The sequence below is a fragment of the Mirounga angustirostris genome, unplaced genomic scaffold, assembly GCF_029215605.1.
Source record: "Mirounga angustirostris isolate CCGP_5_RB_7025 unplaced genomic scaffold, mMirAng1.0.hap1 SCAF_8, whole genome shotgun sequence".
Lineage (NCBI taxonomy): Eukaryota > Metazoa > Chordata > Mammalia > Carnivora > Phocidae > Mirounga > Mirounga angustirostris.
Window position 1 is genome coordinate 128,497,132 of NW_026991716.1, and position 13,663 is coordinate 128,510,794.

Consider the following 13,663-nt stretch of genomic DNA (forward strand, 5'->3'; position numbering starts at 1 on the left):
TTTATAGCAGCAATGTCCACAATAGCCAAACTGTGGAAAGAGCCAAGATGTCCATTGACAGATGAATGGATAAAGAAGAGGTGGTATATATATACAATGGAATATTATGCAGCCATCAAAAGGATTGAAATCTTGCCATTTGCAGTGACGTGGATGGAACTGGAGGGTATTATGCTGAGCGAAATAAGTCAATCAGAGAAAGACATGTATCATCTGACCTCACTGATATGAGGAATTCTTAATCTCAGGAAACAAACTGAGGGTTGCTGGGCTGGTGGGGGGTGGGAGGGATGGGGTGGCTGGGTGATAGACATTGGGGAGGGTATGTGCTATGGTGAGCACTGTGAATTGTGTAAGACTGTTGAATCACAGACCTGTACCTCTGAAACAAATAATACATTTTATGTTAAAAAAAAAAAAAAAGAAGAAGAAGATAGCAGGAGGGGAAGAATGAAGGGGGGAAATCGGAGGGGGAGACGAACCATGAGAGACTATGGACTCTGAAAAACAAACTGAGGGTTCTGGAGAGGAGGAGAGTGGGGGGACGGGTTAGCCTGATGATGGGTATTAAGGAGGGCACGTTCTGCATGGAGCACTGGGTGTTATACGCAAACCATGAATCAGGGAACACTACATCAAAAACTAATGATGCAATGTATGGTGATTAACATAACAATAATAATAATAATAATAATAATAAACAACTAACCTTTCTTTCAACAAATATTTGAGTGACCACCAACTCTCAGCACTAGCCTAGGTGCTGGGGAAAGAGCAGTTAATGAATGAGACAAAATCATGATATTTGTTTTCCAGGGAAGGGAGATATACACCAAATGAAAAATACCAACATTTCAGATTACGGTAAATTCTATGGAGAAAACGAAAAGAGGTGAACGGAATAAGGAATGTAGGTATGTGTGTGCATTAAGGATGGGGCAGTTAGGGAAGTCTGCTTTGATAAGGTAGCGCTGAACAGAGACTGGAAGGAAGGCAAAGGGCAAGCCGTGTACAGATCTGGGGAAAGAACTTTCTAGACAGAGGGGACCACAAATGCAAAAGGCCGGATAGAGAAGCAAGTTTTCTTTGGCAAACAACGTTGGGGCAAAATGTACAGGGAAAAGTGATAGGAGATGAGGTCAGAGAGACAATGGGGCCAAATTGCAAAGGGCCATGGAGGGCACTGGAATGACTTGGGCTTTTCCTCTGAGTGTTGTGGGAGCCCATGGGCAAGTTTAGAGCAGAGGAGTGACATTCTGGCTGCTGGGAGGAGACCGGATAGAGAGCGAGAGGCTGGGAGCAGAAAGGAGGAATGGCAGGGACTGCTGGTGGCCATTTAATTGCTACTCGTCCTTTCCTATTTTAGTACTAGAACCCTGATTTTTTGGTGGCCGCAGTGTGCCCAGCTGAAATCTGTTTCTTGGATCTCCCTTAGAGCTGGACCATAGTCCTGTGACTATGTTCTGGCCAAAGAACTGCAAGAAGATGATTGGTAGCATTTTTGGAACCGTGTTTAAAAACAGCCTACTCCGTTGGGAGGAGGTCTTTTTTCTTCTTTTGCTTCCTCCTATAAACAAAAAGGCTAGAGCTCCAGTGGCCATCTTGAATCATCGGGTGTCCTTTAGAACGAGGATGGTGGAACAGAAAGCTCTGATAGCTCCCCGATGAGAGCATGGAGATGCCCCACCAACTCTGCACTGCCTATTTCTGGACTTGTTCCACATGAGAGAGAAATGCACTCCCATTTTGTTCAAGCCATTGTTATTTGGGATTTTTAAATTTTATACACGGCTGAACCTAAACATAACCAATACTGGAGCCCATGGCAATGCTCCAGGTGAGAGAGCTGGTGGACCAGTGTGGTAGCACAGGAAGTCAGATTCTCATTATGTTTTTGAAGGTAGAGCCTTTAGGATTTGCAGATGGGTTAGACACAGGAGTAAGGGGAGGAGAAAAAGTAAGGAAGACTTCTGGGTTTTGCATCAAGTGTCTCAATAGCGCCATTAATTGCAGAGAGGCAGAAGGCTAGAAAGAGAGCATGCAGGGGTGTAGGGCTGGGCTGGGGTGGAATCAAGAGTCCAGGGCAGTGGCAAGTTGGCCTCGCTAGAAGCAGGGAAGGACACAGTGAAACAGGAGGGCAGGTAGAGAGCGTGGGCCATGCACTCGTGGAAAAATGAAGGCGCTCCTGTCCAATGCTTCCATTTTTTCAATCAAGTACAAGGCCGGGTCATCAACCGAGACTGAAGGGATGGAGGTAGAGGGTGGAGGTGGGAGGAGAGAGACAGAAGGGTGAAGTAGTCATTTTAGAGCGGGGATTGCTGGGCAGCAACGAGCGAGCTTCACTGGACATTTGGGCTAATTTAAAGTGAAGCGGTTAGCAATACGGTGTGTGTCTTTTGGCAGTCCAGTCCTGCGGCACCGTTGGGTTGCACAGGGGTTTTGCCAGGCAAGTACTCACGATGTAAAACGAAAGGAACTAGGGAATGAATGAAGGGGTGTCTGCAAGTTGGGGATCACAAGGAAGGATCAGGAATCAAAACTGGAGAAGGAAACAAGTGAACACACGAGAGGAATGATGGATTGAAAATTTGAGGGTTCCTGAAAAGGCTGAAAAATGGCAAGAGTGTGGGCACTCGAGGAGCTAAGCAGAAGGACAGGAGCTGATGGTTAGAGGGGGCTGCTGTCGAAAATGAGGGGCTCAGATGAGAGAAAGGAAAAGTCACTGAAGAGAAAAGGGATGGAGAAGTCCAAGATACTAGATGGACGTCAAGGTGTTAAAGTATAATAAATGTAAGACTAAGAATAAAAATTGTTCACAAATTCCTATAATGAGTTATTAACTGTTTTGAATAAGATAACATTCATCAGTATAAGTACTTTAGATTAAAAGGTTTTTTTTTTTTTGATGGGACATTTATAGTACTCCAAAGAGCAAAGTTTTACCCCCAAAACTAAGTTTTTGTTAGGTGAAAATACAAGACATTTTTTTTCCATGTGAGAAACTTCTATGTATCTTGATTTCTTTTCATTTCTGTTTTTAAAGGTGATTAGTCCATTAATGCAATCTTTTAAAAACTGACTCGTTTTTTCTTTTAAAATTCTTCATCTCACAGTGTGTTTCTTCTAAGCTGAGCTCTGTCCCCTTGTCCTTGCCTCATAACTTTTTCACAATTGAAAAAAACCACTTATTCCCATATTTACTTACTTTTACAGCTGTTTATTTCCTTTCTTCCTGCTTTATCTCCCTGTTATAACCTCACTCTTGCTCAGATTCTTTTGTTGAGGGGAAAGAACTGGAAGATTTCCCAAACTGTTCCGGGAGAGAAGTCTCTAGACCTTGGGCAGGCCTTGCAAGACACAGGATCTTGCACAGTACATCTAATGAAAAACATTCATATCACAGGGCCGGGCCGCGGGTACAGGTCTGATTTGTCAAAGGTGGTCTCTGAAACATTATCAAACATTATCAACATTGCTTTGCTCCCATCCCTCAGTCCCTCTTCATTAACTAAAAAATTATTAATTGAGAGCCTATTCTGGGCTACTCAGCGTGGTGATTAAAGTAATTCGCATTAATGGGCAATGACTGATTGGCTTAATTCTCTGTGGGGGCATTCACATTTCTCAAATGTGTGTATTAATCTAAATAAATCTCTGATTTGTGGAATAAATGTGAAACAAACCATTAACAGTCTATTCAGGATTTTCGGTGACAGAACAAAGGGACTTCCTTTCCCTTGGGGCCCCAAAGCAGCCTCCTGATCCCGGAGAAAGTGGGCTAAGACAGAGAACTGGGAGGTAGTTTGTGTGTGTGCGTGTATGACACCACCCATCTCATCTAGAACTCTCTCCAGTGTATGATCTATGTGTCTTCTTCACTCATTTCAGATCAGGAGTGACAGGTACATATGGATTACAGTTAAGTCATATTATTCTTAAATTATAAACTCTTGCTCTCAGGATTCCATTCCCCAATCTTCCACAGAAAAGTTTCCAGCTACCCACCTTTAAAAAGGTTTTCAGGAAAACAGTCTTAGCATCATAGAGGTCCTGGCTGCTGATTCTTCCTTGCAACTGGTCCTCTGCTACTGGAATGTTACAGTGACAGGATGAGAGGCACCAAAACCCCAAGGTGTCCGTTTCTCAAGGTAGCCTGGGCTCAATGAGCTATATCTCTTCCTCCAATCACTGTGCAAATTACGGGAAAAGGGTCCTGGCTGGGAGATAGTGCAGTGCAGTGGTTAGGATACCGAGGGCTGGAGGGTGGAACAGATATGATGAATGTGGCTCCCAACCCGACTCCTAGGAGCTCTGTGTCCTCGGGCAAGTCACTTCAGCCTCAGGTGGTGCAGCTTCTGTACATAGCAACAAATGATTCTTACTGAAAGTGTGGGTGATGGGAGCAGCCCTTTCGTCCATCGCCCACCCCCGCCGCCGGATCTGTGTTGGATTCGGTCTTCCTACGGGGCGGGGGGGAGGGGGGGGTTCTTTCACGTCCAGAAGCTTCCCATGGAAGGAAAGGGGGCAACGCTGAAATGGGTATGTAAGGGCCCTTCCCCTTCATCTCTGCTAGAGGAAGGACCTCCTTGAGTAGGCTCTGTACCACCCTGTTGCCTCTCCGGTCCTCACGTGGAGGAGCGGCTCTGTGGAGGAGAAGCTGGAGAGCTAGGGCGAGCAAGAAGAGAGCGTCCTCTTCCCTTTCTCTTCCAGGAGTCGGGGCGATGAGCCTGGCCCCATGGGCATGTTTAATTATAATTCACACCACTTGCTCTTTGACCAGCTCAGTGAAGTCTTGAACATATACCCAAATACTTTTTACCGGCCTTCTGTAAGCAGCTCAGGATACAGGAGGAGAATCAAGTTTCTGAAATGAAAAAATATATATATAGTAAAAGAAGTCGTGCTTCTTCCTGCCGGGGACTGTTTACGAGAGGGAAGTCAGCAGGGCCCCCAAGAGGTCGCTGGTGGCGCAGAAACTGAGGCCAGATGGTAGAGAAAGGGGGAAGGAGAAAAACACCCAGAAACTTTCTTCCTAGTTGCGAATAATCGCCGCCCCCCCCTTTCGCCCCCCGGTCAGAGGGAGTAACGTGACACCCGGGAGAAACCCGGAGACCCGGGCGCCGAGAGGGAGGGAAGAGGGAGGAGAGAGGGCTGCGGAGAGCCGGAGAGGGAAAGGGGAGGAGAAGAAGGAAAACCCCTGTCAAGGAGGTGGAGCGAGGGGGTGGTGTCCGCCTCCTGTTCCTCCCTGCCGTCTTTTAGAGGAGTCTGAACCGGGACAAAACACGCCGAGACCGACAGACACAAAGCCGGGGGGTCCACGCTGGCGCTGGAGGCGAGCCCCGGCGGCCGCGAGCGAGCCCGAGGCGCGGCGGGGCGCGGGGCGCGGGGGCGCTAGCGGGCGCGGGCGCGGGCCGAGCCGGGGCCGGGCACCTCGGCCGCTCGGGCCGCGGCGGCGGGGACCATGCCGAGGAAAGTCTCCTGAGCCCGGCAACTTCGGCCCCTCCCCGCCCCCACCCGGGCTGCCCTCCGCGCGGCCCTGCCCATGTGCAGCCGGCCGGCCGGGCTCTCCTCCTCGCAGGCGGATGGGTGACCTTTTCCTGGCTCGGGCAGGCTGTGCGAGGCGGCGGAGCAGGCGATGAAGAAGAAGCAGCAGCATCCCGGCGGCGGCGCGGATCCCTGGCCCCATGGGGCCCCTCTGGGGGGCGCCCCTCCGGGCCTGGGCAGCTGGAAGCGCCGGGTCTCCCTGCTGCCTTTCCTGCGCTTCTCCCTCCGGGACTACGGCTTCTGCATGGCCACCCTGCTGGTCTTCTGCCTGGGCTCCCTCTTCTATCAGCTCAGCGGGGGACCCCCTCGCTTCCTGCTCGACCTGCGGCAGTATTTGGGTAAGGAAGGGGGCCGGGCGAGGGCGGCGCGAGCCGCGCGAACTTGTGCTGGGGGGGGGGGGCGGGGAGAGGGGCGCGTCGGGGACTTGTGGCGCTGCGACCGCCCGCCGGCGCCCCGAGGCTCCCCAGGTGGGACGCCCGGGTGCCGGCTTCCTCCCGCGCGTCTGTCCGTCTGCTCCGAGGCGGAGGCGCTGCCTGGGTGGCGTGCGGGGCAGGTACCCCGGGCGGGGTACCGCATACCTTCCCCGCCTCTGCCTCCCCGTCCGGGGCGGAGTGCAGGCGTGTGTGCTTGTGGGTGTGTACGAGTGTGTGTTTTCTGGCCCGGAGGTGTGGGGAGCGGCGAGGGGAAGGCCCCCCCCCCCCCCCGTGGCATGGTCAGTGACCGTGGTCCTCTGTCTCGTGAGCACTCCGGGTCGTGCGGGGGATGGGGTTCGCTCCTCGCCCCGCTTGGTTCTGCTAGTTCTGCCCCGCGAGTCCCCCTCCTGCCCGCCGGCTCAGTGGCCCAGGGGCAGTTTTCGGGCTCGGTGCTGACCCTGGGCTGGCTAGGCCTTCGGCAACAGCGAGGGGGACGCGGAAGCAGTTGCCCCCGGGGGGTCCGGGGCTATCCGAGGGCGCGGGTCAGCCTGGCTGGCAGTGTCGCCTGCTTTGACCCGAAGATCGTCTGCGCTGCGTGTGTCTCAAGTCAGAACTTTTTTTGGGGGGTGGGGGGCTTGTGCTTGGTTTCTTAGAAGCGAGGCCGCCTATTTTTAGCAGAGGTGAGGAGGGGGTTGCCCGGAGAGAGAAAAGAGCGGCTGCAGAGAGAGGGCGGGATGCGCAGCTGGGTGCGGGCGCGGGGAGGGCGGTGCCAGGGCCAGGCGAGCGCACGCCGGGGTCCCCGGTCCGCTGCTGGCGCGCGCCCGGGCCAAGGGAGGCTGCAAGTCTCTGACCCGTCGTGGCCAGAAGAGGTTTTGCGGGGGCGCGGGGAGAGGCTGGGGAGGCGCCAGCTTCTCGCAAAGGTCCAAGGTGATGAACCTGAGCCACCGGGCAAACATCCGGCATCTGCCTGACGCGAGCGGGTGCGCAAAGGGAAGCCTCGGAAGCGCCGGACCGTATCGGGCGGAAAGACTCCAGTAGGCTGGAAGCTGCCACACTTCACCTCAAAAGCCCCCCAGTCGCAGAAGCCACAGGTCTAGATAGGCTGTTTTCGAAGGAAAAAAAAAAAAACCAAACACCTCAGCAAAGTAACAAATGTGTCGGAGCATTTTGAATAAACGCAGATAAGATAATGCTCTTTCCATGCAGTGAAGCTCAGATTTTAAAAGGTGTGCTTCCATTTCAGTAGAAACTTTGGAGAACTGTGGTTTTGTAAGATGCTTTAGGGAAAATTAAAGGAAAATATTGTCCAAGCAGATTTCCAGAGTACAATCCTTAGCATCTGGTTTCTTAGAGGGTTTGGGATAATACGCGCTTTTATTAGGGAGTCAAATCTCTTCTTTCCCTGAGTTCTGTATTTTGGAGTCTCCATAGCTTCATAGATTCTGAGACACCTGCTAGTGCTACAAAGCTAACTTTTTTTTTCCTTTTTCTTCTTTCTTCTTTTAATAGTTAACAACATCTCACTGTTAACTGGCATTGGGAAGTGTTTTGGAAGCCCAGGGCTCTATAAAATCTGATAACGAATTCTTTGTTGAAATTCCCCTTAAGCAAAATGTGGAGGCCAATGGGGCAGGGAAAACACAGTAGATGGGGAATGAGGATATCTGTGTTTAGTCAAGAGCACTTGGCAGGGCACTCAGACTTCCTGGGCCTCAGCTTTTTCATTAGTAGTTAGGGGCTGGACTAGGTTATATCTCAGACCTCCACCCAGCTCTTGAAATGTGGTGTTTCTGATCCCTTCTTGGGGACAGGAAAAACTGAAAGGAGGAATGAACAAAGGCCATACTGGGGGTAAAACCAAGAAACTGCACAATCTAGCATGTTAAGCTTTTGAAAATTGAGCCAAAAGTGTGTTGTTCCCAGAATCGAGTGCTTTCATCCTTTATTTCAAAAAATGAGGCCTGATAAATTTGGGGGCTCAGTTGGTAGAAGGGTGAATTCACTCAGGGAACTGGGAAGAACCGATGGGTCGAACATTGCTCTTGTTACTAACTTATCAGTTTCCAACTGACATGATGGGTGAAAAAAATGACATCACTGTGAACTGAAAATAGGATACCTTGGCCAAATTTGTTCCCTGTTGTTTTGTTACATAAATATAATGATTTTTGGGAAAAGTGTGCTTGTGGTCTTTAAGAAGGTCTAAAATATACCCTTAATAATATAAGGCCAAGGTATCTGCAGAATACTTACCCCTTGTGTCCTCCATTCTATTATTTTAGTGTCTGTCAAAACAAAATTTGTGGTTAGTACACATATCCTCTCAATTTCCTGAGTTAGCCAATTTTGGAGGCAAGTATTTTTCTTAAATATAAGTTCATATAAAGTCAAAATTTTCCAAATCAAAATAATATTTATAGCAAAAAATTTTCTTGACAGGAACTTATTTTAATACACTTAGATAATATTATACATCTACACATAGTAGCTACTTGATGTTTATGGCAGTAATAACTGAACCTCTTTTATCAAATAGGTCATATGATATTTAACATATTGAATATTCTCACAGTAAAGCCAGGAGATAGGACCATTCCCGATAAAAGCTAACACTCATTGTGTATGTTCCTGTAAATGCACATGCAGAATGAAATTGTGTCCACATAGCAATATTACAGGGAGCTTCTATTGTTCCCATTTTTTTTTTTTAAAGATTTTATTTATTTATTTGACAGAGAGAGACACAGCGAGAGAGGGAACACAAGCAGGGGGAGTGGGAGAGGGAGAAGCAGGCTTCCTGCGGAGCGGAGAGCCCGACGCAGCCCGGCGCGGGGCTCGATCCCAGGACCCCAGGACCATGACCTGAGCCGAAGGCAGACGCTTAACGACTGAGCCACCAAGTCGTTTTGAGGTCAAAAATGAGGTCAAAAAATCAGGCCTCATTTTTTGAAATAAAGGATGAAAGCACTCGAATGCGCCCCTATTGTTCCCATTTTTGATGTGGGAGAAATGAAAACACAGAGATTCACTGACTTGCTGAAGGACGCACAGCAAATAAGGCAGGACTTGAACTCAAATCTGTCCGGTTCAGGCACTTAATGCATAACTCTACGAGCAGCCAAGATGCAAGGGGAATCAGAAGAGCTGACTGGCTACAAATAATCATATGTATTTGCATAATTTCGCTTTCCTTGATACTTTTATTCTGAGTGTCTTAAAGGGCCAGCAGAGAAGGGAAATAAGTCAAGCAGCTGGTCGGCTCTTAACTCCACCTTCCTGTATTAATCTCCCTGTACCAGTGAACTCAGCCCTCCCAGCGCCACACACCCAGAGGTGATACCAAATAGAATCTTAAATTCCTGATCTTTCTGTCTTCCTTTAGCAATTTGTTCTTTGTCTAGGCTAGTAGTTTTCAATGTGTGGTCTGTGGACCTGCAGCATCAACGTCACCTGGAAACTTCTTACAAATGCAGATTCTCAGGGCTCGTTCCAGACCAACTGAATGAAAGCGTCTGGGCCCAGGACCCAGCAATCTGTGTTTTAGCAAGTCTTCCACGTGACTCTGATACAGGCTGAAGGTCGAGAACCATCGTTGCAGGGAAAAGCTTTACTTTCAGGAAGCCTCCTATATACTTGAGTGAAAGAAGAGAGATGAGAGAGAGGAGATTCAGACAGTATTTTAAAGGTGATATGCATGGTTTCATCTTTTACAGCTCAACTTTTAAAAATGCATCTGCTTTGTTGCTTAAGCCCCATTGTTTCAAGGGAAGGACCAGCCAACAGCTGCAGCTGCAGCTGGCTTTAGACTCTCCGAGGTTAGGAGTTGCGTGGAATGGGGTGGAGCTGGCGACCAGAAGGAATAGTGGAGAAAGAAAGGGGAAGGAGGCAATGATGATGCTTTCTCTTCCCACAGAAGCTGGGTCGAACAGTCTTCTTTTCTAGTTTGTTTGGGCCTGGGCAAAGTCTGTTTTCCTTAAAGGTACTTTCTGCAGCAAAGGATTTGAAAAAAACAAAGTAAATTGGGAGTGGGGTGGATTATGCAAGAATAACTGTGGTCTTGATTTTTTCCTCCTTGAAATCGGTTGAGAGAGAACAGGAGCATAGAGTGGGGTAAAATGCATGGGTTTGGCAAATGGCTATCCCTAAGCTTGGGGACCATAGTTTTTCCAATTCAGTGACATTCTTTGCTTTTTTGAAGTGGCATTCAGACTTTGATTTGCTATAGAAAACAAATAAAAATCAAGTAACCCCCCCCCCCCAGAAATTAGGTTATGATACAGCCTCTGCCAGTAGTCTCATTACTTATGAGCTGTGGAAATATCAGAAACTTGGAATAAAACTCGTTACTCTGATGTAAATTGAATAAAGCCAGATGGCTTACTACACATCTTATACAACTGGCAAACTCTAATGATTTATCATCAAGCCTTGGATATGTGATTTAGCCTTTATGGGAACTAAAGTTGTTGGGTCAATCTCAAATTGACATGCTTTCCTTTCCATTTTTTAAATTATACCACTTTAAATGAAGATACACTACTTCTATTTCAGTTTTCAGAATTGCCAATCTTTATACATATTATATATGAGCATGGCAAATTCGAGTCAAAAAACAAGAGAGAAAGAGATGGAACTTTATCGAATTTGAAATTCTCCAGGTTTAAATGAATTTAAAGGAAAATGTGAATAATAGAGTTCCAGATCTGTTACAAAATCATTTCTTTAAACCTTAAAAGTCAAATTTAATTTTTCTTCTGCACATCAGGCATTGTTTAAATATAGTGCTCCAGGCCCCAGACAGCAATCTAGGAAATGAGTGCATTAAATATGATGTGATCAATAGAAATCGTTGACATAAAAAGAAAATGGCATTCTTGTTCGTAGCTGCAAATGTGTCTTATAGGGTTGGCTGGGGACACAGTAGCCCTGTATTAGAGGAAGGACAGAAAATGGAATTCAGCTATGGCAGACTGTTCTATAAACACATGGCATGAATGGTGAAAAGCATTCTGCTTTGTAAACTATTTTTGATGTAGACTAGTCTCAGTATGAATTGTTTAAAAGTACGTATAAATATGTATTATCTGGATACTGTCTTTCCTCAAATTCCCTGTCATCAATCCAGGTTTAAAACACTAGTTGGCTTTGTATTTGAGAAACCAGAAGGAAAGTGGTCAAGCTTGTTGGGTCCCAGAAGAAATAGTATCTTTTGCTTCCCCTGAGGGAAGCGCAAGGGTGGACGCTAGCTTGCCATGCAGCTGTCCTGAAGAGAAGCAGCGATGGACGATGAAAAGGCATCTTATTTGACAGAGTGTGGCTGCTTGAATTGTAAGAAGTTATCATTGCTCTTTTTTTTTTTTTTAATTTATTTATTTGACAGAGAGAGACACAGCGAGAGAGGGAACACAAGCAGGGGGAGTGGGAGAGGGAGAAGCAGGCTTCCCGCGGGGCAGGGAGCCTGATGCGGGGCTCAATCCCAGGATCCCGGGACCATGACCCAAGCCAAAGGCAGACGCTCAACGACTGAGCCACCCAGATGCCCCTCACTTGCTCTTTCTGCTTTCGTTTTTGGTTCTGTTTTGAAAGATGTTAAGACTTGACCACAAATAAATGTTATCTTACCTGTATTGATTTTTGTTATAGAAAACTCAGCTTTAAGCAGTGATTGCCATAAACCCTTTCATTTTTTAGAAGTGGGGACCGAAACACGAATATTCCACCAAAAAACAAACAAAAAAAAAGCAAAAATTAAAAAAAATGTAGCAACTGTTGGGTAAGAAAATTCCAAATGAAGCCCATTTCAGTATTGCTTTTTATTTTTAACAGTTTTATTGAGATATGATTTAGAAACCATAACAATTCACACATTTAAAGTTTTGAATACTTTAATAGTTTTCTATAGTTTTTAGTATATTCATAGACAAGCGCAACCATTGCTATAGTTGATGTTAGAGCATTTTCATCAGCACAAAGAGAAACCCCATATCCTTTGGTTGTCACCTCCCCATTCCTCCATCTCCTCAGCCCTAAGTCAACTCTAATCTACATTCTGTCTCTATAGATTTGCCTGTTCTGGACTTCTCCTAGAAATGAAGCTGTACAATATGTGGCCTTTTGTGAGTGGCTTCTTTCACTTGGCATATTGTTGTCATGGTTCAGTCATGGCATAGCATGTATCCCTACTTCATTTCTGTTAATGGCTGAATAATATTCCACGGTTTAGACCACATTTTGTTTATCCATTCATGGGTTGATGGACATTTGAGTTGTTTCTATCTTTTGGCTATTACGCATAGTGCTTCTATGAACTATTGTGGGCAAGTTTTTGAAGACCTATTTTCTGTTCCTTGGGGTATATATACTTGGAAGTGGATTGCTAGGTCATAAGGTAATTCTATGTTTAATTTGTTGAGGAACTACCAAGCTGTTTTTCACAGGCGCTACACCATTGTATACCCCACCAGCAATGTATGAGAGTCTGAGCTTCTCTACATCCTCATCAACACTTGTTATTTTTCATTATTTTGATTATCGCCATCCTAATGGTTGTGAAATAATATTTTATTTTGCTTTTGTTTTGCATTTCCCTAATGATGAGTGATGTGGAGCATCTTTTCATGTGCTTATTGGTCATTTGTATGTCTTTTTTGGAAAAATGTGTATTCACATCCTTCACCCATTTTTTTTTAAAGATTTATTTATTTATTTTAGAGAGAGAGAGTGCATGGGGGAAGGGCAGAGGGAGAGGGAGAGAGAATCTCAAGCAGACCCCGCCTTGAGCAACAAACCTGTTGTGGGGCTTGATCTCATGACCCTGAGATCACGACCTGAGCCAAAACCAAGAGTTGGATGCTCAACTGACTGCGCCACCCAGGCGCCCCCCTTCACCCATTTTTTAATTGGGTTCTGTTTTTGTTTTTGAGTTTTAAGAGTTCTTTATATATTCTGGATACTAGACCCCTATCAAATACATGATTTTGCTATTTATTTTGAAGTTGCAAAAGATGGTACTGGCTTAAACACGATACTGTTACATGTTGTTTTCTATATTATAGGTGTGTACCTTCTCAAGGGGCAAATTATTTTCATACTTTAGTCATTTTCAAAGTGCTAAGTACAGTGTCTGGGTATATAGTAAATTCTAAATAAATTTCTAACAATTAACCGAAAACAAGGCTATCTTCAAAAGAATCTTGGGGGTCTTGTTTGCAGTATGGATCACTTTGAATAGGAAACATTTTGGTTGTCTACATTTAGCTCTCATGTATGACACTTCATGGATAGATAGCACTAACCCATTTGATAGATGTCACAAAGATTACTGTGATTTATGTGTGAAGTATGAGTGTAGCTAGTTTTGAACAGCAGATTATAGAACAATAGATGTGAGTATTTTGTCCTGTGTTTGCTCGCTAGAATGGAGCTGATGAGCTCAGCAGGGGAAAGCATTTGGGTACATCATGTTCCTTATACAAGGTAATACAAGGCTACCAAGGAGATCTTGAACATTCTCATAAAATTAGAATTCGTATGCAATTCATTTTTTATTCACATTGCTACAACGTACAGGACAAATATATAGGAAGAGGATTATGTATATATGTTTCTCTTTAGTAAGTTAACTTACGAATTTTAGAAATATTAGTTGTTTTTCTAAAAGTGTTAGACATTTTTAGTATGTTTTAAAAATACGTATTATCAAAATG

At 45.9% G+C, this 13,663-nt stretch overlaps 1 protein-coding gene across 3 annotated transcripts in view; it reads left to right on the plus strand.

The window, feature by feature from the left end:
- The first annotated feature begins 5,255 nt into the window (after positions 1–5,255).
- The window catches only part of UST (uronyl 2-sulfotransferase), a 331,357-nt gene continuing 322,949 nt past the window's right edge, over positions 5,256–13,663 (plus strand). The window contains exon 1 of one of the 3 annotated variants that reach the window (XM_045865722.3): positions 5,256–5,882. In XM_045865722.3, the coding sequence (XP_045721678.1) occupies positions 5,636–5,882 (247 nt within the window). In that variant the 5' untranslated portion in view covers positions 5,256–5,635. The remainder of the gene's footprint in view (positions 5,883–13,663) is intronic. The other 2 variants (XM_064598203.1, XM_045865721.3) reach the window with 2 other exon arrangements.